Consider the following 23,459-nt stretch of genomic DNA (forward strand, 5'->3'; position numbering starts at 1 on the left):
GAATCATGCTCAGTGTCCCCAGGAAGGGCTGGACCATGGCAGGAGCCCAGCATTCAAGAGCTCGGATCTGACTGCTGTGTGAGACACTCGGAGCGCAGTAGTGTAACAGCTCCCGGCCCTGCAGCTTTGCTCTGTGGGTGCCTGTGGGTGAGCCACTTGGAATACAGTTTGGATTAGCACACAATGAAAATGTAATTTTTAATTTCAACTCTGTACCTTCCATAAATTAAAAAGAGGAGGGCACCAAGATGTTGTATTTGAGTGAGGGAAGGGTTTTTCTGGTAATGTCAGAAGCCATATCTGTGATAACCACCTCTCAACCGTGAGCTTGGACTAGTCATTGAACCAAAAAGCACTGTGGGCATGGTAATGGCCTGATTCCAGGTGATGCTGAGTCCTCTCAAAGCAGTGTGACTTTGCAGGAACAGGCCTAATTCACGCCCCAGCCCGCCCGCCCCTTGGATCTGGTTCCTGGTGGCAGCAGTGTTGCCTCAGGTGGCAGTAAGCAAGTGGTTCTGCCTACTGACCACAGGACATCATCCCCACAGGGGGAAGTCCCAGCTGTGGCCCAGAGCAATGTCCCATGAACACATGGGAACGTAGCCCAGGCAGACCCAAAATAAAAGGTTTTTATTTGTTTGCTTTACTTTGCTTTTTTTTTTTTTTTTTTTTTACTTCATCCTTTTACAATCCCATGTAACAAGTGATTACAGACTTATTTTATAGGGGAGGAAAGTAAGGCTGAACTCGGTTGCAGTAACTCACCCTGAGTCCTAACTAGCAGCTGAAGACCCATTCCCAAACCCAGTCCTCTGTGCCCTGCTCCCCACCCAGCCAACTCGGGCCTGAGGGCTGCCATATTGCTTCTCCCTGGAGCAAGCCAGCAAAGATGAAAGAAGCACTGTGAACCCTGGAGGCGCTGGCCTTTGCATCTGTTTCCTTTTTTTCTTTTTTAGAAGATGTGCTTATTTATTTGAAAGGTGGAGCGGCATAGATTGATGGAGACAGATCTTCCATCTATTGGTTCACTCCCCAAGTAGCCAAAACTGTCAGAGCTGGTTTAGGACAAAGCCAGGAACCAGGCATTCTACTGGCTCTCACAGGCGGGTGGCAGGAACCAAAGCACTTGGGCCTTCATCTCTTGCTTTCCCAGGCTCATTAGCAGTACGCTACATCAGAAGCAGAACAGCAGGGCCGCAAATTGGTGTTCCCATTTGGGATTACCGGTGTCATAATCTGCAGCTTAACCCACAGCACAACAGCGATGGCTCCTGCATGTAGGTTGTCCAGTAGCGAAATCATTGATTCACTGTTGAGTTCATTGATGGAATTGTTTTAATTACTAGAACTATAATTGTGTTTTTGATGATGATGCCGGCCATTACTAGTGGCTTTTACACAGCCGGTTAAAGCTGCTACCTGCAGCGGACCATCCCTTGTGGGTGCCAGTCTGTGTTCCAGCTGCTTCACTTCCCATTCAGCTCCCTGCTGATGTACCTGGGAACGCAGCAGCAGATGACCCAAGCAGTTGGGCCCCTGTACTTACGTGGCAGACCTAGAGCCTCTTGGCTTTGGCCTAGCACAGCCTTTGCTGTGGCAGCCATTTGGGAAGCAAACCAGCAGGTGGAAGATCTCCCCCTGCCTCTGCTTCTCCTTCTGCCTTTGAAATACATTAACAAACCTTTTATAAACAGAGGTAAGTTCGTTTTGGTACTTAAGATTTTTTTTTAATCTGGGCATGGTCTTTTTTATAATGTGTACTTAGTGTGAGTGCTTTAATGTGAGGACATGGATCATGCCAAAATAAACTTACATCTCAGTTTCATTTTCCACGAGTCTTTGGAACAAGTCTTGTATGGAGAATATGATCCTACGTGTTGGACATACACTAACCTTTCAAAGTACCAAGATGATCTGCTCACCTCCATCTGATTACTTCCTCCAAATAGTTGGTTGGAGTCTGAAACATGCAAGAGAAAGCACCCCCGTGCTGAGTGCACTGCGAGCAGAGTTGTGAAGGTGACCCCGCCCATGTGCCCACCCCCAGGTCAAGAAGCGAAGCAGTACTAACCCTAACCCTGGGAGGCTTCATGGTGCCCAGTCTAGTGCACCTCCTTCCAAACCAGGTGCCGCCACTGGCCCCCATGTCAGTACTGTGCTCATCGCAATGTACAGGAGGGAAACTGAGGCACAGAGAGGCTCAGTGGTTCACTCACATTAGCATAGCATCAAGCAGCAGAGCTGGACACATCCGGGGTTCTGGCTCCAGAAAACATGATCCCGTGCAGCACAGTTGGAAGAGCATGGGGGGGGGGTGCTTGGAACTGAGGGTGTTTTTGTTTTTGTTTTAATAGATTTGTTTTATTTAAAAGGCAGAGTTGAGCTTGGCAAGGGGAGGGGGATTGAGAGAGATCTTCCACCTGTTGGTTCATTTCCCAAATAGCTTCAGTGGACAAGGCTGGGCAAGGCTTAAACCCACAGCAAGAAGCTGCTTCTGGGCATCGCCCTGCCTCCTCCCACCTATGGTTTCAGGGGGCCAAGCACTTCAGCTGCCTTCTGCTGTTTCCCTGGTGTGTGTTAGCAGGGAAGTGGAGAAGCTGGGACACAAACTAGTGCCTCTATAGGGTGTCAACACCACAGGCAGCAGCTTTGCTCACTGCACAATAGTACTAGCCCCTGTGCCCCATTTTTGTGGCACAAGAATGGAAACTCACTTGTAGTGATCCCCCTTCCACTCATCATCAGTGTCGTCCGGTATCGTGTGAAATTCCTCATGTGGATGATCTCACTCCAGCCCCACCGCGTCTGCCCTCACCAGAATGCCCATTGTAGAGATAAGGAGACTGAAACTCCAAGGCAGAGAGCTTGTTGACGCTTACACAGCGCGTGCAGCAGCGAGGCTCGAAGCCGCCTGTCTCATTCCACATCCCCCAGTCTCAATCACCATGTTCATTCCTGTCTCACTTTCTGTGTCCACCGTGAATTAATTCTACACTAATTAATCATGCTAATTTCACTTGACTGGTATCATTGCCATCATTATTATTATTCCCAGTGCACTTCCATGTGCAGACTCCAATTTGCTTACGCTGGGCTTCTGTTGTCCGTTTGGGCTCTCGCTGACAGCTGCTGCAAGGCCTGCCTCCAGGGTGACAGATCCAGTCGGGACGGTTTCACTTGTCCTCCAGTTAGCTAGCATGTACCTGTGTCAGGCACAGGGCTAGGCGCTGGGGACAAGGAAGACCTGGCTGTGCCCCAGAACAGGTCCTGCTGCAAGGACCACAGGAACAATGCGTGGAATGCTGGCTGCTTTACTCCATCCGTGTCACTTTCCCAGACCCCACAGGCAGCATCCTCTGGTCATGGGCACCTGTGCTCAGCCACACGGCCTAGCAGAGGAGGCGTAGGTGGCCTCTGCCCCTGCTCTGCAGAGCATGGCTTCCAGCTTCCCAGCCACCCTTCAGCCTCTGAAGTGCACCACCAGTGCCAACCATGGCTTTTCATCATGTGGCCTGGCTCTGAATCCAGCCTTTCGTCATAGCTCCCCAGAGAGGCTGAGCGTCAGTCACCTCTGGATGAGGGGGCTGCAGGTGGTTCAGTGAGTATAGTTGATGCGATTTTGTATTTTAGAACAACTGCCTTGGGAAATAGGGCTCAATAAAAAGCTTCTTGGCTCCAGGGGAGACAGGAAAGAGTGAGTTTCAAGCCAACCCCTCCCGTTCGTAGAGCATGTATTAGCATCTTTAGGGATACTGGAGTTTTATGCTTATCCCAAGAGGATGTGAAACAATGAAGTTTTAAAAATCCTAAACTAGATCAAAATTTTATTTAAAACACACACACAACTGAAAGGTTTTCCTGTCAAACAGGAGCATGACTTAGTCACGTGGCCTCCGTTCTTGTCCATTCGGGCATTGTTATCTTGTACATTCCCTAGTGGTATTTGCTCTACATCCGGGACGTCGTGCTAATGTGTTTCTCAACTTCATTGAGGTGTAATTTGATAATCAAACCCACCTGTTGAAAATGCATGGTTCAGTTCATTTTGACAGTTTTATATGCTTATGTAGCCACTACAACAAAGGCATAGAATATTTCTCTTACCCTAGAAAAATCTTCTGTGTTTATTTAGCAAACATCCTGCACTTCCCATGGGCCAGGCAGCTCTGAATATTCGAGGAATGCTCATTCACTCTCATCATACCTTTGCAAACTCGGGGAGAGACACTGAGGCACAGCAAGCCTCTTGGATCCCAGGTGCCCAGAGTTCGGCTCTTTACTGCAAACTTCCACTTCTCTCATTCATTCATTTATTCATTTTCTCTTTCACAAGTTGCCTCTGCTGAGTCAGAGGCTGGGGAGTGGGAGCTGAGAGTACTGAGCCCTGGCTTCTGGCCCCCCAAGAAGCCCTCAGACCATGGGAGGAGTCGTGTCCCCACGTCAGCAGCCCCAAGCGGCTATGGAGCAGATGTCATGGGAAACCAACTGCTGGGGAGGCTCTGGGGAGGGAGCTGCCTTGCAGGAACAGAGGGGTGGGCACAGGGAGATGAGTGAGACCTTCTTTGTTGAGTGCCTAGTAGGGATGTGCTGGGGATCATGGGAAACCTCACCGGTCCGTTTGCTCGACTAAGGCTCCCCGTTACTATAAAGCCGGTGCTGTCATGATCTACCCTCTACAGGTGACAACTTGGAGGATGCATGGGCCTGGCCCCTGCCTGTAAGGGCCAAGCCCCCTGTGGGTCTGGCCTGAGTTTGGGGACTGGTATCTCGTGAGGTGCTGCTGTTACACCTCCTCCTCTTCTACTGGTCTCAAAGGCAGAGGTCGAGCCACGACCTCAGGGTGGGAAGCAAAGAGAGAAAGGTATTTTTGATGAAGAGTGTTTATGGGAAGATGTCATTTTTCTGGAGTGTGTGAGGAATGCCATTTGGAAAGCCGGTGTGCATGTCAGTATTTTCCCCCCCTCATTCTGAGAAAATGCCTCTAGCGTGTGGTGGGGGCAGGGTCTGCAGCTGGCAGGAGCTTTGGCATATGTTGTAACTAAAAAGAGAGGGAATGTGTTGGTGGGACAAGCTACCGGGGAGCTGTCGCGGTGAGCTGTGGGCCTAGTGAGTGTTTTAATTGGGGAGGATTTTTGGAGGACTATTTTGACATCTGCTCGTGTCTTTGCTGATTTTTCTTCACTTAGAGGAGGAAACACAAGCTGTGGATAAAATGACTTTAAAATAATTGGAAGTAAAGATATCGCCTCTCAAAGTCGAATTGGAGAGGGACACTTTTGAAGAAGTGGAAGCGAAAATTCCACTTCGAGGAATCCATCCTGAAAGCCGGGAAGCTTTGTACCCACGGCCCTCGCGACAGCAATCCCGTGCAGTCATTTCCTGCAGACTAGAAATGCCAGCCAACCGCAGGGCTGGCTTCATGCAATTAGTGACCGTCTTAACAGCACCGCTAACGAAGAGCAAGCGCCCTTGCCTGTGTCGTAATCAGCGAGGAAACGGGAAAGAAGCATTAGGGACCATTGCTGCTATGTCTCAGAAAGCAAAGAGGGGGGAACATGGAAGGAAATAGACCAAAACCTGGTCTCCAAAAGGAGCGATCGGGGTGCCTGAGATTCTGTGAGCCTTTCTGCCTCTTCCGTGTTGCTGGAGGAAGCAGTGAGAATTTTTAGAGACAAAAGGAAAGTGTGATTTTGGTGTCAGAGGAAGCCTGTGTGTTAGTGGAACCGCGTTCCCCAAGCTCTGGAGCCTGGTGGTGCTCAGGGCTAGGCGTGCACGTGTGAACTGCGTGGTTTGTTCTCGTGTCTTTGACCTCTCTGAGCCTCACTCCTCATTTGTCCGGGAGGCGCTAGTGTTGTCCTCATGGCCTGGTGAGGGGTGGAAGAGCTGCCAGCCAGCCCAGTTTTCTGCTCCACCAGGGCTGCCCCCAGCTCCCAAGCAGGAGTGGTTCTCACACATCTTTCTTCCCCCCTCGTTGCCTGGAGCCCTTGGGGCACAGGGCACCATCCGGCCGAGCTGGCCTCTGTTTCTTGGGAACGCTGAGCTGCAGGAAGACCCTTGAGCCCACGCCAGCCCCTTCGGGAGAGACCTTGCAGCCGGGAGGGCAGCATTGTCCCCTAGGAGGAAGCTCTGCCGACCTAGCTCCCGCCCGGAGCCTGGTGCTTGGGACATTTTGGTTACTAAGGGGACCCTGGCCCGTAATCCAGGAAAAGGGGCCAGGTTTTTTTTTTTTCCTGTTCTTCAGCCTGCTGCCATTGTTGAAAAAGTAAACACTCCATACAGCTTAACAGGCAAGTCCTCCAGTCAGGAGTGGGAAGAAATCAAAAGCCAGGGGCAGCCGCGCCAAGGAGAGCCACAGGGCCCGGTCTGTGCTGCAGGCACCCTGCTGGGAGCAGGGGCACAGCCGCGGGCCTGGCCCTCAGCCCCCAGGTTTCTCTTCCCTTGCCTCCTGCCCCCTTCCCTTCAGATGAGGCCAACAGGCATCCCTGGGGTACATCAGCCCCCAGCTCAGCTCTGAGGACCTGCTCCCCTGTTCCTCAGCCTCAGCCCATGCCATCACCATGCAGGGGCAGATTCTGCCCTTGGGACACTGTCGCCATTGGCTTGGTGTGTGTCTTGCAAAGTCATCCCAACAAAAAAAGAAAGAAATGAAAATAAAAACAAAAACCATAAAGTGATCCCAACAGCCACCGCTGCTACTGAAGTCCTACTGTGCGCCAGGCACCATGCATACCTATGTCCCCTCCCCCTCAATCTCACAGCAGCCAAGAGGGGCGAGGGTGAGTGAAACTGAGGTGGCAGCCATTATTTCAGTTGCACAGATAAAGCCAGTAGAAGGACAAATATGGGGCAAGCTTCTTCACTTGTCAGGGCCCCTATTTCTCAACTCTGACGCAGGGGTAACAATACCTCACCTCCAGTTCCATGGAGGGAAATGAGAAACCGTGAGAGGTCGCGCTCCGTGAGCTCTTATGGCGTGGCATCAGGGACAGCAGTGACAGCACGCCTGCTGCTGACTGCCTGCTCAGCACTTCCCTTGTTAGTTTGCTGAGCTGGGCACCTCAAGCTTGATATTCCCATCTGTAAAACGGGAATTGTGCTTTGCAAAACCCAAGTGCTTTGCAGTACCACTTGTTCGCGTCCTGAAGTACGGAGAAGAATGAAAACCTATGTTGGCCCACTCTGTGCCCACTCTGTGGTTCTCAGAGTCTGCTGTTTGAAAGAGCACCACCAGTGTGAGTAAGCTTTGCCTAAGCACTGGTGGTTACACAGCATGGGCCAGGAGCAAGGCGCCCCGAAGAAGGCAGGCACAGGGGTGCCAGGGTTTGGTGACGAGGACCATGTGGAGGTCATTCCCCGAGCATGTCTGACAACGAGGCAGCACTTGGTGCTATGCAAAGGGCACAGGCCGTGGAGGCACCCAGTGCTGTGTGACCTCTGCCATTCACCTCACCTCTCTGGATTTCATTTTTCTCCAGTAACACCCAATGGTGCTGATAATATGCAGGTTGCATGGTTCAATAAGAATCAAGTGGTCTGGGCCAGGCGCGGTAGCTTAGCAGCTAAAGTCCTTGCCTTGCATGCGCTGGGATCCTATCTGGATACCTGCCCTAATCCTGACGGCCCCACTTCTTATCCAGCTCCCTGCCTGTGGCCTGGGAAAGCAGTGAAGGACGGCCCAAGGCCTTGGGACCCTGCACCCACGTGGGAGACCCAGAAGAAGCTCCAGGCTCCTAGCTTCAGATCAGGCACAGCTCTGGCCATCATAGCAGCTTGAGGAGTAAATCAACAGATGGAGGATCTTCCTCTCTGTCTCTCCTTCCCTCTCTGTATATCTGAATTTCCAACAAAAAAAAATTTTTTTAATCTTAAAAAAAAAAAGAATCAAGTGAGCTAAATTCAACAAAGCACAGAGCAAGACTTCTCCTTCATGGTCCCAGCTCATTCCCAGGGGCCATCAGCAGCCATCGGAAGTCTAGGGCTACAGCCAACCTGTTCAGCGTGCTCCTGGATGGATTAGGCAAAGCACGTGCCCACCTCCATATCAGTTGAAGCCACTGGTAGCGGGGCAGCCTTGGGCGGTGCTCACCTACACGCATGTGCTCCGGGGACAACTGATGATCAAAGTGACGCCTTGCTTACAGGGTGGCATATGTCCCATGTTGCTGCCTATTGCCATGATGTTAACAAGCCCTTTTTCACCCCAACACATGTCCCAGATTGGACAAGGTCTTTCTAGTTCAACAGAGTAAATGATAAATAAGTTCTGAATTTAAGACTCAAAAGGAATGGACTTAGTGGGATTGGGGCAGGAGGATTTAATGGGATTGGGTGGGCATGGCAAAAGTGAGGCTGGAGTCCAGCAGCCTACAAGCAGTAAGATTAAAAATCAGGAGCAAATGCTTGGCCCAGTGGTTCAGATACCCGTAAGGACACCCTCATCCTGCATCGTGGGACCTGGCTTTGATCCCCAGCGCTGGCTGCCAACTCCAGCTCCTCCCTCCTGTAGACCCAGGGAGGTAACAGTGATGGCTCAAGTACTGGGGCCCCTGCCACCCGCAGGGGAGATCTGGATTGAGTTTTACAGAAAATTAAACCAAATACGACATGTGACCGCCCCGCCTCCGTGCTTCAGGGAGATGTTACCGTGCTCAGAGCAGGCCACCCCCCTAAATCCCATACCCAAGAATGACAGGCTCCCCAAGAATCAAGCAAGTAACCCTTGATAAATAAGAGGTATGGATTGGAGTTGGGGGTCCTATGCGTTCTGCTGTACCCCAGAGTTCCTGAGACCATAGTGCTTAGCTCTCAGTGAGTGTCACAAATTGCTTTTTAAGCAGGAAAATTCAAGATGGGGGAAATGGGGCAAAAGAACTCTCCTCTCTCCCAGCTGAGTGAGCCGGGCTGGGATCCAGGGCTTTATGGGAAGGCAGTGAGCTGGCAAAGGCAAACCCCCAGCTCCAGGCCTGCCACAGGGGGAGGCAGAGGTGGGCCGGTCTTCCCAGGGGAAGCTGGGGTGGGTGCAGTAGTCTGTTTGCGGATGTTCCACCAGTGACCTGCTGGATTTTTTGTTTGTCCTGCAGAAAGTCAGAAACATGGCCCTGGACGATGTCGTGATCCTGAACGTGGACACCAACACCTTGGAAACTCCCTTCGATGACCTCCAGAGCCTCCCAAACGATGTGGTGGGTAACGGCCTCGCAGGGTCCTGCAGCCCCACCTGGCTGGGATCAGGGGCGGGGGAGGAGAGCTGCAGCTATTGCCCCTGGGGCCTGCCGTCTCTGTGCAGAGGATACAGAGGTGGCTCTTCCTGGAGTGCTGTTGGGCCCTGGGTACTGACCTCTACAAGCTGGGGACGCCACACCAAGGCCCAGCAGCCCCTCTTCCCGTGCGAGCCTGGTGCTCTTGCCTCCCCACTCCACCCTACCACATGGCCATGGGAGGGCTGCCCCAAGTAACATCCCAGAAGTGGTGGGGAGTTTCTGGATATGACCAATTCCGGCTTCTGCAAATCTAGACTCTTATCCCCTCTGGGGCTGCATGTCCTCGGGAGCTCTGGCCGTTGTCTGAGATCTAGACCAAGTGAGAGCCCTGCCAGGTGGAGGAAAGGAGCTGGTTGCTGTCATGCTAACATCCAACTAGTTCGAACTACCCAGCGGGCAGCTAGCTGCTGGCATACACCTGCTGTCCCTCCTTCCCATTTCCCCCCTGCGCCACCCCTCCGTCCACTGTGGCCCCCACAGATCGCGATGATGGGGCCTCCCAGACCATGGTGGTCTGGACGTTTCTGGGTTGCCCTCCATGGCTCTGCCTGCCAGATCTGTGATGGTCTTAAAGTTGAGGTTGAAAGCTGATGTTCCTGGCCGGATGGTGTGATGCAGGGCCAGACTTGTGGCATGGGGGGTGTACGGTGTGTTAGATGCAGTGGGCACTGGTGTGTGTTATTAGTGGGAGCCCATGCAGTGTGTGTCCAGTGGAAGGGATCACTGTTTCTTTGTGAAGGGCCTTCAACAAGATCTCCTCTGGTGTTATTGTGGGAGTGCTACCAGGTGCTCTAGGGATGTCTCATTATTTGTGTCCTTGACAAATGGCTAGCATTCACTAACTTACTATACTCACAGTGCAAAATTGGGCCCCTGGTCCCTGGCCCCTTCCTCAGCTTTCATAGCGCTCTGAGGATCACCCACCCCCAACTTTATCCACAGAGCTGGTGGCTGGTAAAGCCAACCCCTGGGCCTGACTGTGGGAGCACACAGTCCTGGTTACTGCCACGTTTGTAGGTGCCTCACGTCTGTATCTCATGCAACGAGCATCCTCTATAGAAGGGCTTTCCCCCACCCAGCTGCAGGGATGACAGAACTCACTGTGCATGCGCCTGCCACAAATTCCATGGCTGGTGGTGGGGGTGGGGGCACGGCTGAGATGAGAACCCTTTTGGATGATACAAAGCTTGTACCGCCTCTGGCCTGCACAGAGGCAGCGAGAGATGACAGGGGTAGAGAAGACTTACAGGTGCGAGGAGTGCTGGTAATTATGTCAGGATAGGGCACAGGAATTCTTTTGGTCCAAGGAATCGGAAGAACCCACATCTGTTTCTCTTCAGCACACAAAGCACCTGCTTAAGCCTTGAATTCTGTATTAATGCGCTTTCCCTTACTGTGACTGAGACAGCTGAGAGAGCTTCCCGGGGAGAAGAAAAGGCTTACCACCTCAGCTCACGAACTGGGGATTACAGCTCAGGATCCGGCATCCATGGAGGCTGGTCATGCCAGGGACAGAGGCCTGATTGTTTGGCGAGCCAGGAAAGAGAAGAGAGCTAGGCCAAACTCGAGCTCAAGATAATAATCTACCGTCCAGTGACTCGCCACTTGTGATGGGGAGCAGGTCTCCACCCTTAAGCCAGTGACCATTAACATCAGGACACCAGAGTTGAAGCATCTGTATCCATTTGGATGAGACAGGTGTCTTAGTTGTGGTCCTTGAATCTGCCAAGTGAATATGGGATGTGAACCTGAAGTGTGTCAGGTGCAGGAAGGGGCCAGCGCCCCCAGGACTACACAGAATGAGTGACAGCATAGGCAGCGGACTCACAGCGGTCCCTCTGCACTGTGCTGGTCATGTTCAGGCACCAGGCAGCCAAGAGGAACCCATCTTTGAAGGGTGTTTCCCAGAGACCCCAGGGGAACAGGACACTGACCCAGAAGGGCCCAGGACAGAGAGCAGCAAACTTTGAGGGAGGACAGTGGAAGCTTCCTGAAGGTAGCAAATTCCAGGATACTTTTTTAATGATGAATGGTGGGGTGGCCTGAGGGAACCCAAGTATCTTAAGCAAGTTCTTTTCTCTCTTTGAGCCTCAGTTTCCCACATTAAAAGAGAAATACGAGGCCTGCTTTTAGGACCACTGTGGCAAACAACACTGTTAATGTCCATCAAATACTTGGCGCAGTGCCTGCCTGTGGTTGGCGTTTGAAGAAGGATACCTGCATTTGTTTTTAATAAAATTGTTGTTGATAATTACAGGCCAAGTTGGGGGTAGTTAGTACCCTCCACATCCTGGCTGTCACAGTCTTCATGGATGGGGGGCTCCTGGGCTGCAAGCTGGTTTCCAGCAGGCAGGGTCAGGATGTTGTGTGGCAGTGGGTCTCCAGTATCGGGGCTGGAGCCTCATTGAGGATCTCCAGGGTAGCAGTAGGTGGGGAGGGAATCCCTAGCTGGCAGGTCCGTGGCATTGCTGTGCCGGGTGAGCAGTCAAGGTGTCAGGGGGCAGCATCATGTCCTGCTCATCTCCATGTCTCCCACACTCAGACCTGGCGCTTCACAGTGAGCCTGACCAGCCTCTGTCTCGGCGCAGGTGCTTGTACTCCGTCAGACAGATTCCGGATCCTGATTATTTGCAGATTGGCGTCCTTTGGTCTTTTCTTTCTAAAAGCCTCCTGGTTTGAGTACGATTTTTTTGTTTGCTTGTTTTTGTTTGTATGATTTTGGTTTTTTCCTGTTTCATCTGACTCAGGCCACACCCCCTGGCCCTTCCTCAAGCACAAGAGTGACCTTTCTAGAAAAGCCAATGGTCTCACCAGGTACAGGGAATGGGGGATGGCTCAATGGCTGAACCGGCTAATCCTCCACTTGCAAGTACCGGCATCCTAGATGGGTGCCAGTTTGTGTCCCGGCTGCTCTGTTTCCTGTGCGGTTCCCTACTTAAATGCCTGGGAAAACAGTGGAGAATGGCTAAAGCTTTGGGACCCTGCACCCACGTGGGAGAACCAGAAGAAGCTCCTGGCTTTGGATCAGCTGTTCCGGCCATTGTGGCCCCATGGGGAGTAAACTAGTGGATGGAAGATCTTTCTGTTTCTCCTTCTCTCTCTGTAAGTCTACCTTTCCAATAAAAATAAATAAGTCTTTTTAAAATGCTGTAAATAAAAGTAAATGAAGGAAAAAAGGTTTTTTTCCAATATTTTTTTAGATTGGAAAGGAAGATTTTACAGAGAGAAAGACATCTTCCATCTGCTGGTTTACTCCCCCAAATAGTACAGTGGCTGGAACTGGGCAGATCCAAAGCGAGGAGCCAGGAACTTCTTTCAGGTCTCCCATGTGAGAGCAGGAGCTCAAGGACTTGGGCCATCTTTCACTGCTTTCCCAGGCTGTAAATGGGAAGTTGGATCATATGTAATGCCAACTCCCCCGCCCCAACAGACAGAGGCTTAACTGACTATGCCACAATGCCAGCCCCAAGAAGAAAAGCTTCTAAAGGCAAAATCAACCCTTCCGTGGTTTTCCATTGCCTATAGATTTAAGTTAAATTCTCCTTGTTGGTCTTGGGAAAGATGACTCAGTTCCCTGTCCCTGATTTCCACGTGCAGGTGTAGTGGGAATTGGATGAGCGGGTGGGGTCTGTGTAAAGTTCGAGTGCCATCAGTGGTGACAGTGACACATCAGGGATGCTGGTGGTATCCAACAGAACATTCAGAGCTGGCCTTCGTGATCCTGATCCAGTCCTCCTGATACTTTGTTTCCATTTTTTGTTTGTTAATCTTCACACCCTTACCTCTGGCCTCTCCCAGCTTCAAATTCTGTACTGGCAGTGTTGAGGACTATTAGTCATTCTTCCAAACTCCTGTATTGCTTCAAACACCAAAGTTTAAACTGCATACAGGATTTCTTTTGTCCCTAGTGTCCTATACTGTCTCTTAATCTCTTTCTCAGTCTTTTTTTTTTAAGATTTATTTATTTTTATTGCAAAGTCAAATCTACAGAGAGGAGGAGAGAGACAGAAGAAAATCTTCCATCCACTGATTCACTCTCCAAGTGGCTACAATGGCTAGAGCTGAGTCCATCCAAAGCCAGGAACCCAGAGCCTCTTCTGGGTCAACCACACGGGTGCAGGGTCCCCAGACTTTGGGCCATCCTCGACTACTTTCCCAGTTCACCAGCAGGGAGCTGGGTGGGAAGTGGGGTCACCAGGACAAGAACTGGCATCCACGTGGGATTCTGGCATGTGCAAGGTGAGGATTTTAGTTGCTGGGCTACCACGCCAGGCCCTCTCTCTTAGTCTTTAAACATTATTCTGTAAAAACCTTTTCTGATCTCCCCAAATGGTTTTGACCATGTTTCTCTACGTTACCCAGTGCCTCTTGCAATCCTGTACAATTCCACTGGTTGTGACCTGTTTCTGGGTTTCCCTTTTAACTATAAGAACTCTGAGGGCAGCAACCCAGTTTTATTCCTCTACTTCCCAAGTATCTAGAAGCCAGCAAAGAGCTAGAGGGATGGAAAGCACATCTGGATTGAATATTTGGGGAGGGAAATTCTTGCAAAACGTGGCATCTGTGCTGGTCTTGTACAAAAAGAGGTGTTGCTTCTCACTAAGATGAGATAAAAGGAACTGTGTTGATCTATCAACCATCAAAACTCTGAACAAATATAAAAGCAGCTGTCTCCTGGGTGGAAGGAAGCAAAGGAGGTGTGGTATACTTGACCTTCTGCCTGGAGGCTTCTTCTAGAAACTGGAGCCAGAAGGGGAAATCCCCAACAAAGTACCAGCACCTTGCAGAGTTGAAAAATTTCTGGATCTGAGGGAGAAATAGTTGAAGCTTGTGGGTCAGAAAAGCAAATGGAAGAGAGTTTGTTGGCAAAAGAGCTTCAGAGATCCGAAGTGCCTGATTGGCTGAAGACGACCTGGCCCTGTAGTTGACAGAGCTCACCCCATTTAGAAATGTTCCAGGCCCGGCAGGCCACTCAGTACCATCTTCAGCACCCTCGGGAGGGCTTGAGTTGGTAGTAGGTCTAAATCAGCTCCAGATTAGAGGGAATTTAGCCCTGCCCTAACCAAATCAAGCCTTGGGAAGCATAAGACAGGGCTTCAGGGCCAATGGTAAAGCACTGGGCTTCATTCTAAGTGCCAGTTACACGGAAAAGAATTCAAGCTAGGCATTGCTAATGTGAATATTTTTATGAGTATATGTGAAACTTTAATGAAAAGAAATTTGAAACTATTTCTGAAGTTTCCAGAAGGCCAAAAATGTGTAAGAAATTTAGCCCCCGCAGAAGTATAATCCTGTTCAAAAGAAGACAAGAAAACCTGTAGTATCGGGCATCCAGTTACTTAGAAGTACAAGACGTGCTGAGAATCAGGAACACGTAGCCCATTGCAGGAGACAAATCAGCCAGTCGTAACAGATCCACAAACAACAGCCATGAGGACGGCCGTCTGGTCCACTGGATATTAAGATCCCATCAGGATGCCAGCCTCCCACATCAATGCCTGGGTGAGAGCCCAGGCTCCAGCTCCTCGCGGAAGCCTCCTGCTCATCTCAGGCCTCAGGAGGCAGAAGGTGGCAGCTCCAGGAGTTGGGACCCTGCCACTCTTGAGAGAATACTTAAAGACAGCTACGATAAGGTTACAAGTATGTTCATACATCTAAGAGACCTGAACAAAATGAGAAGAGAAATGGAAGATATAAAGTGAATGAAAATCAACATCTACAAGGCAAAAATTAAACAATTTTTTAAAGGATTAAAAAAATTATCAGTGGAACCAAGAGGTGATAAAACAGCAATGAATGGCAGATCAATGAACATGAACATACAACAACAATAGCTTTGCACTATGGAAGAAAGAAAAAAAACTGTGAAGTTTACCTCACTGGTCCAAGAAGTTTAGTGAACATCCTGATAATCACCAAAAACCAATTATAAAAAGAAAAGCTTAAAATTAGCTTAAGGGAAAAAAATAAACAAAAGAAGAAATTATCTGAAGCTATATGGAAGTTGGAATATAATGGAATAAAGTTTTTATAGTAATGAAAGATTTTGTGTCAACCTAGAATAATAATTGCAGTGAAAATATCCTTTAAAAAAATGAAGAAAAAATCAAGACATTTTCAGACAAAAAAAAGTGAAATAGTTGTCAACAGTTTTGAGCTACGAGAAGTAGCAGAGGAAGTTCTTCCAGCACAAGAAAAAATAATAACCATAGGAAACTTGGTTGATAAGGGAGTGAAGAAAACCGGAAATGGTAAAATATAGCTAAATGTAAGAAATTTGCTTCCTTATCTTTAATTTGTATAAAAGGTAAAAACACAATGTGTGACAGCAGCCCAAAGAGCAGGGCAGTAGTGAAGAACAAAATTACACCGTAGGCGCTGTCACAGTGCTCTAAGGTGCTGCCTCCAATGTCAGCATCCCATAAAACTGTTGGTTCCCAGCTGCTCTGCTTCTGATCTAGCTCCCTGCAAATACGCTTGGGAAAGGATCAGGAGATGGCTCAGGTACTAGGGTACCTGCTACCCACATAGAAGACATGGATGACGTTCCATGCTCCTGGCTTCAGCTCAGCCTAGTCTTAGCTATCATGGCCACTTTGGGAAATGAACCCAGTGAGTGGATAGAAGTTCTGTCTCTACACTCTGTAACTCTACCTTTCAAGTAAATAACAAAACTTTCTTTTTTTTTTTTTTTTTTAATATTGCACATCACTCCTTTATTACTCTGTTCTCGAAAAGATTTAGTACAGTTATGCTCAAAAGAATATGGGCCCACGAGGAGGGCCAAGCAGCTAGGAAACATTGATTCAGCAACCTGACAGCAAGACACACTTGGACACTGCCACAGACAGGCAGGGGGAAATCCAACGACACACAGGAGGCACTTACCTCGTGAGGCCAGGTTCATCCCATATTGATGCAAGGATGGCTTGTTTTTGGTGGACTCATGGGAGGCTATTTGAAAACACCACGGGAACCCCAAGGGGCTTTTGTTTGAGTACCAGGTTTTTGTATTGTACATAATACACTCACTTTTTTGTGTTAAAAGTAAATGCATCACATTAATTATTTCTGGCTTGACCCAACCTTCTGGAGGCAGCTCCTCTTAGGTCAGGGAGGAAGCGGAGGGGTTTGTTTTGTGATCACCAGGTGGTTTCTTCACCTTCACTGGAATGATCCTAAAGCCCATACCCTTGAGGCAGCACCTGCTGTGGAGGGCCAGGGCCGGCTCTGGGAACACAGCCGACCCTCTGCTCTCCCCTTGGCAGCCCTTCGCGTGGCTCCACCCTTTTCCTTCTCCAATCAGGCCTTAGTGAAGTAGAGCATCACATAGGGGCCTTCAGATCTCTCAACTGCCGGGATGGAGGCCCTCCCTTCTGCTTGCACAAGAGCCCTATGGTTGCTGTCCTGACTAGATACTGTGAAGGAGTGGTGAGGAGACCGAATGGACTAAGAGGAACTGCAGGGGGCACCAGTCCCACCTGCAGCTACAACCTAAGGTGCCTACAGATGTGGTCAGTGTGACGTGTAGGGGACGGGTGCAGGAGGAATGGGGGGGGAGGCAGGCAGGGAGGTCCCAGGGAGATGTTCTGCTGCTTGCCTTCACTTCTTGGCCTTGCCTGGGCAGCCACAGCTCCATAGCTTTACGCACGGTCTTCTCATCACCAGGAACTCAGGGCTTGATGGGCTTCAGGTTCTTGTCCAGTTATAGACAATGGGGATCGGTGGGCCAGGTTCAGCTCCAGTGATTAGCCCTTTAGGGGATGACTTCCAAATGCTTTACATGCCGAAAGGTGTTGCCGTGGGCTGCGATCGAACCCGTTTGCCCTCCTTGATTGGGGCACAATCTCTTCATTCCAAAGGGCAGGGTCTGGCAATGGTGGTCCTTCAGGCTCTCACAGGAAGGCTGCTGATCTTCAGTGAGGTCTGATATCTGGGCATCCTTACTGATGTTGCTGTAGAAGGGGTGGTCAGGTCTGGGTGGGTGGGGGGACATCATAGGAGCGCCTCGATCTTAACCTGGGCCTCACCAATGCTTGCAGACTGTTTCTGCTTTGTTGCGGAGTCAGGACCGCCATCAGTCGCTCTTTGAGGCGCCAAAGTCCTCACAATGGGCAAGCACTATGGGTCAATGGCATCCAGCATCTGTCCAGAGGTTCGAATGGCTTTTTTGCCACCGACGTGAAGCGGATGTCAAAATTCATAGCGCGCATTCGCAGGGCCTGCCGCCGCGCTTGCCTCATCGTGGCCGCGGGGTCAAGGTCGGCGTTCGTAACAGCGCTGAAGGGTTCTCCAGGTTCCAGGCGCTCTCGCCGTGCCGGATCAGGACCAGCTTGTAGGCGGCCATGGCGGCGACTGGGAGAAAATGCAGTGCCACAAAACTTTCTTTATAAAGAAGATATGTGATAAATTGTTTTGGTATTATTTGAAGGTAGACTGTATTGAGTTAGACATTTACATGGTGGAGCTGGTGCAGCTCGGGCTAATCCTCTACCCTGAGGTGCAGGATACCATATGAACACAAGGTCATGTTCTGCTGCTCCATTTCCAACCCAGCTCTCTGCTTGTGACCTGAGAGAACAGCAGAGGAAAATCCACGTCCTTGGGTTCCTGTACCCAGATAGGAGACCTAGGAGGAAGCCCCTGGTTCCCAGGTTCAAATCAGCTCAGCTCCGGCCATTGCAGCCACATGGGGAGCAAATCAGCAATGGAAGACCTCTCTCTGTCCTTCTCTCTGTAAATCTGCCTTTGCAATCAAAGTACGTCTTTTAAAAAAAAAAAAAGAATGTATGTGGTAAATCTTAGAGGAGCCACTAAGTGGGAAAAACAGATAAAGATAGTAGCTAATAAGCCAGTATTAACAATTCAGAAGATTCTGAAGAGAAAAAAGACAGAAATTAAACACAGATTAAGTAGAAATGCCGATAAATGTATCAACTATTTGGGTTACTACATTAAACATATATATATATATATATAGCCTAAATACTCCCATTAAAAGGGTTACAAATTGTGTAAAAAGGACTCATTTGTAAGAATTCTACTTTGAATAGAAAAAGTCAGATACATGAAAAGTGGAAGAAATTTTAAAAATGTATCTTTCAAATACTCATCAAAAGAACGTGTGGGAAGAAAAGACAAGTCTTCCGTTACAGGAGAATTCCACAGGACATCTGTAAATTCCTTCCCGGAAGCTGTCTAACCTCTGGTTGCCAACGTCTTCGAAAGCAGGCTGGACTTGCTGTTTGACTTCTAAAGAAACAATAAAGAGGAAGTTAAAACTTGAGTGGAGAGACTGCCAGCCACGCTGTCCTCCTTGACGTCATGAGGCCATCACGTAACCCCCGATATGACATGTAAAGGAAGGTTCTTCTACAGTGTTCTTTCCAAAACCCCAAGGTAAACTTGGGGGTAGTCTACAAAGTACCCGGCCAGTACCTCTCAGAGCAGAGTCATTCCTAGCCAAAAGGGACAAGGGACAGACGGACAGAGACCGGAAGGGAGTGAGGCGAGGAGACAGCTGAATGAACTGTGGAATCCAGGGTGGATCCTAACGTGGGTGTTAGCGAGAAACCTGCTACAATCACAGTGCAGTTAATAATAAGATGGCCATGTTAGCATCGAAAGGTATACAGCGGAACACACAAGAGTACTTCACAAAGCCTAGTGGGAAGTGGAATTAAAAGTTTATTTCAGGGGCTGGCTCATTGCTCAATTGACTTATCCTTCACTGGCAAATGACAGCATCCCATACTGGTGCCAGTTTGTGTCCCAGCTGTTCCACTTCCCACCCAGCTCCCTGCGTGTGGACTAAGGAAGCAGCAGAGGATGATCCAAGTCCTTGGGACCCTGCGCCTACGTGGGAGATCAAAAAGAAGTCCCTGGCTCCTGGCTTCAGATCTGCTCAGCTCCAGCCATTGAAGCTATCTGGGGAGTGAACCAGCAGATAGAAGATGTTTGTCTCTCCTTTTCTCTGTAAATTTGCCTTTCCAACATAAATAAATAAGAATCTTAAAAAGTATTGATTTCCAAAGATTTCATGACAAATTAAGGTTACCTTCTAATTTCATTTTCCGTAGACTTTTGAAGTGACCTCGTATAAGATGTATTAATAACTGAAGCTAGTTTAGTAGATGGGTACCACTGTACCGTTGTCTCAACTTTTCTATAAATCTATACACATCAGAGTTTATCTTTAAAAAGGAGTATTATGGATGACTTTATGCCTGTAATTTTGACAAGTTGGATGCAATGAACAAATTCCTTAGAACATACAAATTATAGGAAGTAATAGAGAATTTCTGCTAAAGACTTTTGAATTTACAGTTACAACTTTCTATCACCACCCCAAGCCCAAACAGGCTCACATACATTTAAGAAAGACTCTTGCAGTCTCACACACGTCCTTGGAGCACAGAGGCCCACGGCGTACCTCCCGTCTAACTTTATGAGATCTACATTATCCTGACATGAAAACCAGACCAAGAGTTAACAAGAAAAGGAAACCATAGACCAGTCTACCTCATAAATGTCAAAATAACAAAAACTTACACATCAGTGAACCTAATCCAGCAGTAACATAAAAAGGATACTGCATCGTGATCAAGTGAGTCAGGTTGGCTGAATATCTGAAGATTAACCCTTCTGTATTATTTACCCTATCAACAAGCTTTTAAAAAAAAAGAGCACCCATCAAAATATATGCAAAGAAAAAAATATTTTAAGGATAATTGAGCTCCTGTTAGCGTGCTGTCCTTGGGACGGACAACACCCGGGAGGCTCATATGATAATTGACAGTGAAGGACTAATCCGCACCTCCACCCCACCCCGAATGGCAACAGGAAAGGCTGTCTGCTTTTCCTGTCCCTGTTCTTCCTTGAACTGGAAGTCGAAAAGAGTTGCCAGGAACAGAAGAAATAAAAGCCCTGAAGTTTAGAAAGCAGCAGACAAAACTATCCTTATTCGGACAGCATGGTCATCTATGTGTGGGAAATCCCAAGAAGTCTCCAATGAATTTAGCAAGAGTACAGAGTAAGACCAGTATACATAACTCAAAGATATTTTTATATGGTAGTCATGAGCAATTGAAAATGAGATTTTTTTTAAAGGTTTATTTATTTTTATTACAAAGTCAGATATACAGAGAGGAGGAGAGACAGAGAGGAAGATCTTCCGTCCGATGATTCACTCCCCAAGTGAGCGCAACAGCCGGTGTTGTGCCGATCCGAAGCCGGGTACCAGGAACTTCTTCCAGGTCTCCCACACGGGTGCAGGGTCCCAAAGCTTTGGGCTGTCCTCGACTGCTTTCCCAGGCCACAAGCAGGGAGCTGGATGGGAAGTGAAGCTGCTGGGATTAGAACTGGCACCCATATGAGATCTCGGGGCGTTCAAGGCGAGGACTTTAGCCACTAGACCACGCTGCCAGAAAATGAGATTTTTAAAGTACTATTTATGATAACATATGAGGGCCCAGCGTGGTGGCCTAGTAGCTAACTAAGGTCCTCGCTTTGTACATGCCAGGATCCCATATGGGAGCTGTTTCTGATCACGATGGCTCTACTTCCCATCCAGCTCCCTGCTTGTGGCCTGGGAAAGCAGTCGAGGATGGCCCGAGGCCTTGAGATCCTGCACCCATGTGGGAGACCCAGAGGAAGTTCCTGTGTCCTGGCTTTGGATCAGCACAGCACCGGCTGTTGTGCTCACTTGGGGAGTGAATCAATGGGTGGAAAATCTTCCTCTCTGTCTCTCCTCCTCTCTGTATATCTGATTTTGCAATAAAAATAAATGAATCTTTAAAAAAAAATAAGGTGAAACACAGAATACTTAGGAATAAGCTTAACAACATATGTGTGAGAGCTGTATATTGAAAACTATAAGGCATTATCTGCTTTAAAATATATAAAAGACCTAAATGCATGTTGAGAGATTCCAAGTTTTGAGTTGGAAGACTTGGTTTTGTTTTGTCTTTTTGTTTGTTTGTTTTAAAGATTCCTTTATCCATTTGAAATATAGAGGGAAAAAGAAAGGGGAAGAGCTCTTCCATCTACTGACCCCAAATGACCCCCAACAACCAGGGTTGGGCCAGGCCAACTGAAGCCGATACCAGGAAACAAGAATTCTGTCCCGATCTGCCTCATGAGTAGTAGGGACTCAAGTCCTTGGCCATAATATGCTGCATCCCAGGTGCGTTAGCAGGGAGCTGGATGGCAGATGAATCTGCTGGGGTTGGAACAGGTGCTCCTCTGTGGGGTGTAAACAGTCCAACGGGGCCTTTACGTGCTGTGCCACAAAGCCTACCCTTTATTCAGTATTCTTCAGTCGTGAATTTTCCCTCCATTGATCTATAGATTCAGTATAATCCCAACCCAAATTCCAGATGGCTTTTATATTTGAAAACTTGACAAGCTGATTTCACATTGTATATGAATATGCAAAAGATCTGGAATAGCCAAAACAATTTGTAAAAAAAAAAAAAAAAAGAAGAAGAAGAAAGAAAACAGAACAAAGTTGTAGGATTTATGTTACCTGCTTTCAAAACTTACTATGAAGCTTCAACAAACAAGACAACGTAGATGGATATATAGGTCAATAGAACAACATTAAGGGTCTGGATTAGAGCTACGAATATGACAAAGTAGTACAAAAGGAAAAGATTTTTTTAAAAACAAATGTGCTGAAATCGGTTATCTGTGTAAACAAAAAGAATCCTTGATTTGTATCTTATGTAAATACTAACTCAGAATAGATTGCTTTTGACCTAAACATAGACTAAAATGTAGCATAAAGTCTTCATAAGCTTGATGTAGTCAAACATTTCATGGTGTGTTAAAAAGAAAAACATACATCGCAGAAGTGAAAAGTTAGGCTTCATAAACTTGGGTCTAGTGTGGTAGCCTGTTGGCTAAAATCCTTGCCTTGCATGTGCCGGGCTCCCCCGTGGACACTAATTCGTGTCCTGGCTACTCCCATTTCCCTTCCAGTTCCCTGCCTATGGCCTGGGAGAGTGGTAGAGGACAGCCCAAAGCCCAGAAACCCTATACATACACGGGAGACCTAGAAGAAGCTCCTGGCTCCTGGCTTCAGATCAGTTCAACTCCAGCCGTTGCGGCTGCTTGGGGAATGAACCAGCAAATGAAAGAAATTTCTCTCTGTCTCTTCCCTCTGTGTGTCTGGCTTTCCAATAAAAAATAAATAAACGTTAAAAAAAAAAGAAGGAAAGAAAACTTCCTTCCTCAAGAGACGTAATTACAAATTGCCAAGACAAGTCACTGCCTAGCTCGTGGTACAGAAACAAGTGGAGGAATGTTTTTAAGCGGCTCTACTCACAATCTCTAAGCACTGGAACAATCTAAGGATTGTTAAATTGAGAAGCAGCTTGACAAATGTTGGCACCCATGAAGAATACTACTCAGAAATAAGAAAGGAACTAACCACCAAGCTATCCAGTAAAGCGGGCAAATTCCAAATACAATGTAAGTGGGGGAAAAATGCATTTATGTACCATCCTGGAACAAGCTGAGAAATTGGCTGAGGAGTTGTCCGAACTCTATAAAGTGACACAAAAATCATTTGAGAGATTATGAAGCTATTCCAGGACTTGATTGTGGTAACGAATATGTGACTCTACACGTCTCTCCAGATCCACAGATCTGTTCACTAAAACTGGGGCATTTTAACGTATGTGAATCATGCCATATTAAACCTGACTTTGGGAAAGTGTTTTTAAAACTGACTCCACCAAGGGCTGCTGTCAAGAGCGTGCAACAACTTACCTGGCGCTCTGCTGCCTGCTGACAGCGGTAGAAAGTGGTGCAGGCACTTTGGAAAACAGTTGACAATTTTCTGTGAAGTTAAACACAGGCCGCCCGTAATACCCAGCAGTCCCACTCATCACTATTCATCCGAGAGAAGTGGGAATACATGTCCAAACAGGCCTGAACATGGAAGTGGGTAGCAGCTTTACGCACAGTAAACAGTAACTGGAAACAAGCCAAATGTCTATCAAGTGGTAGACGCACAAACAATGTGTACAATCTCCGATTTTTTGTTGTTGTTGTTACTGAGTCAGTATTCCATAGTCGCAAACTTAGCCACCGAACAATGTGAATGATTCATAAATACGTTACTCCAAGCAAAAGAAGCCAGACGCAAGAGTACATTGCTGAGTGGTTTCGCTTAAATGAAACTGTGGAGCAACG

General features: G+C 48.2%; 1 protein-coding gene and 1 pseudogene across 3 annotated transcripts in view; one reads left to right on the forward strand and one right to left on the reverse strand.

Moving 5' to 3' along the window:
- DENND1A (DENN domain containing 1A) overlaps positions 1–23,459 on the forward strand; it is a 486,903-nt gene that overhangs the window by 319,622 nt on the left and 143,822 nt on the right. For all 3 annotated transcript variants that reach the window (XM_040963819.1, XM_040963821.1, XM_040963820.1), the window contains one exon: positions 9,081–9,182. In XM_040963819.1, the coding sequence (XP_040819753.1) occupies positions 9,081–9,182 (102 nt within the window). The remainder of the gene's footprint in view (positions 1–9,080; positions 9,183–23,459) is intronic.
- LOC121172510 lies at positions 11,662–17,607 on the reverse strand (annotated as a pseudogene).

The sequence above is a fragment of the Ochotona curzoniae genome, unplaced genomic scaffold (genome assembly GCF_017591425.1).
Source record: "Ochotona curzoniae isolate NIBS_2020 unplaced genomic scaffold, NIBS_Ocur_1.0 scaffold_3208, whole genome shotgun sequence".
Classification (NCBI taxonomy): Eukaryota; Metazoa; Chordata; class Mammalia; order Lagomorpha; family Ochotonidae; genus Ochotona; species Ochotona curzoniae.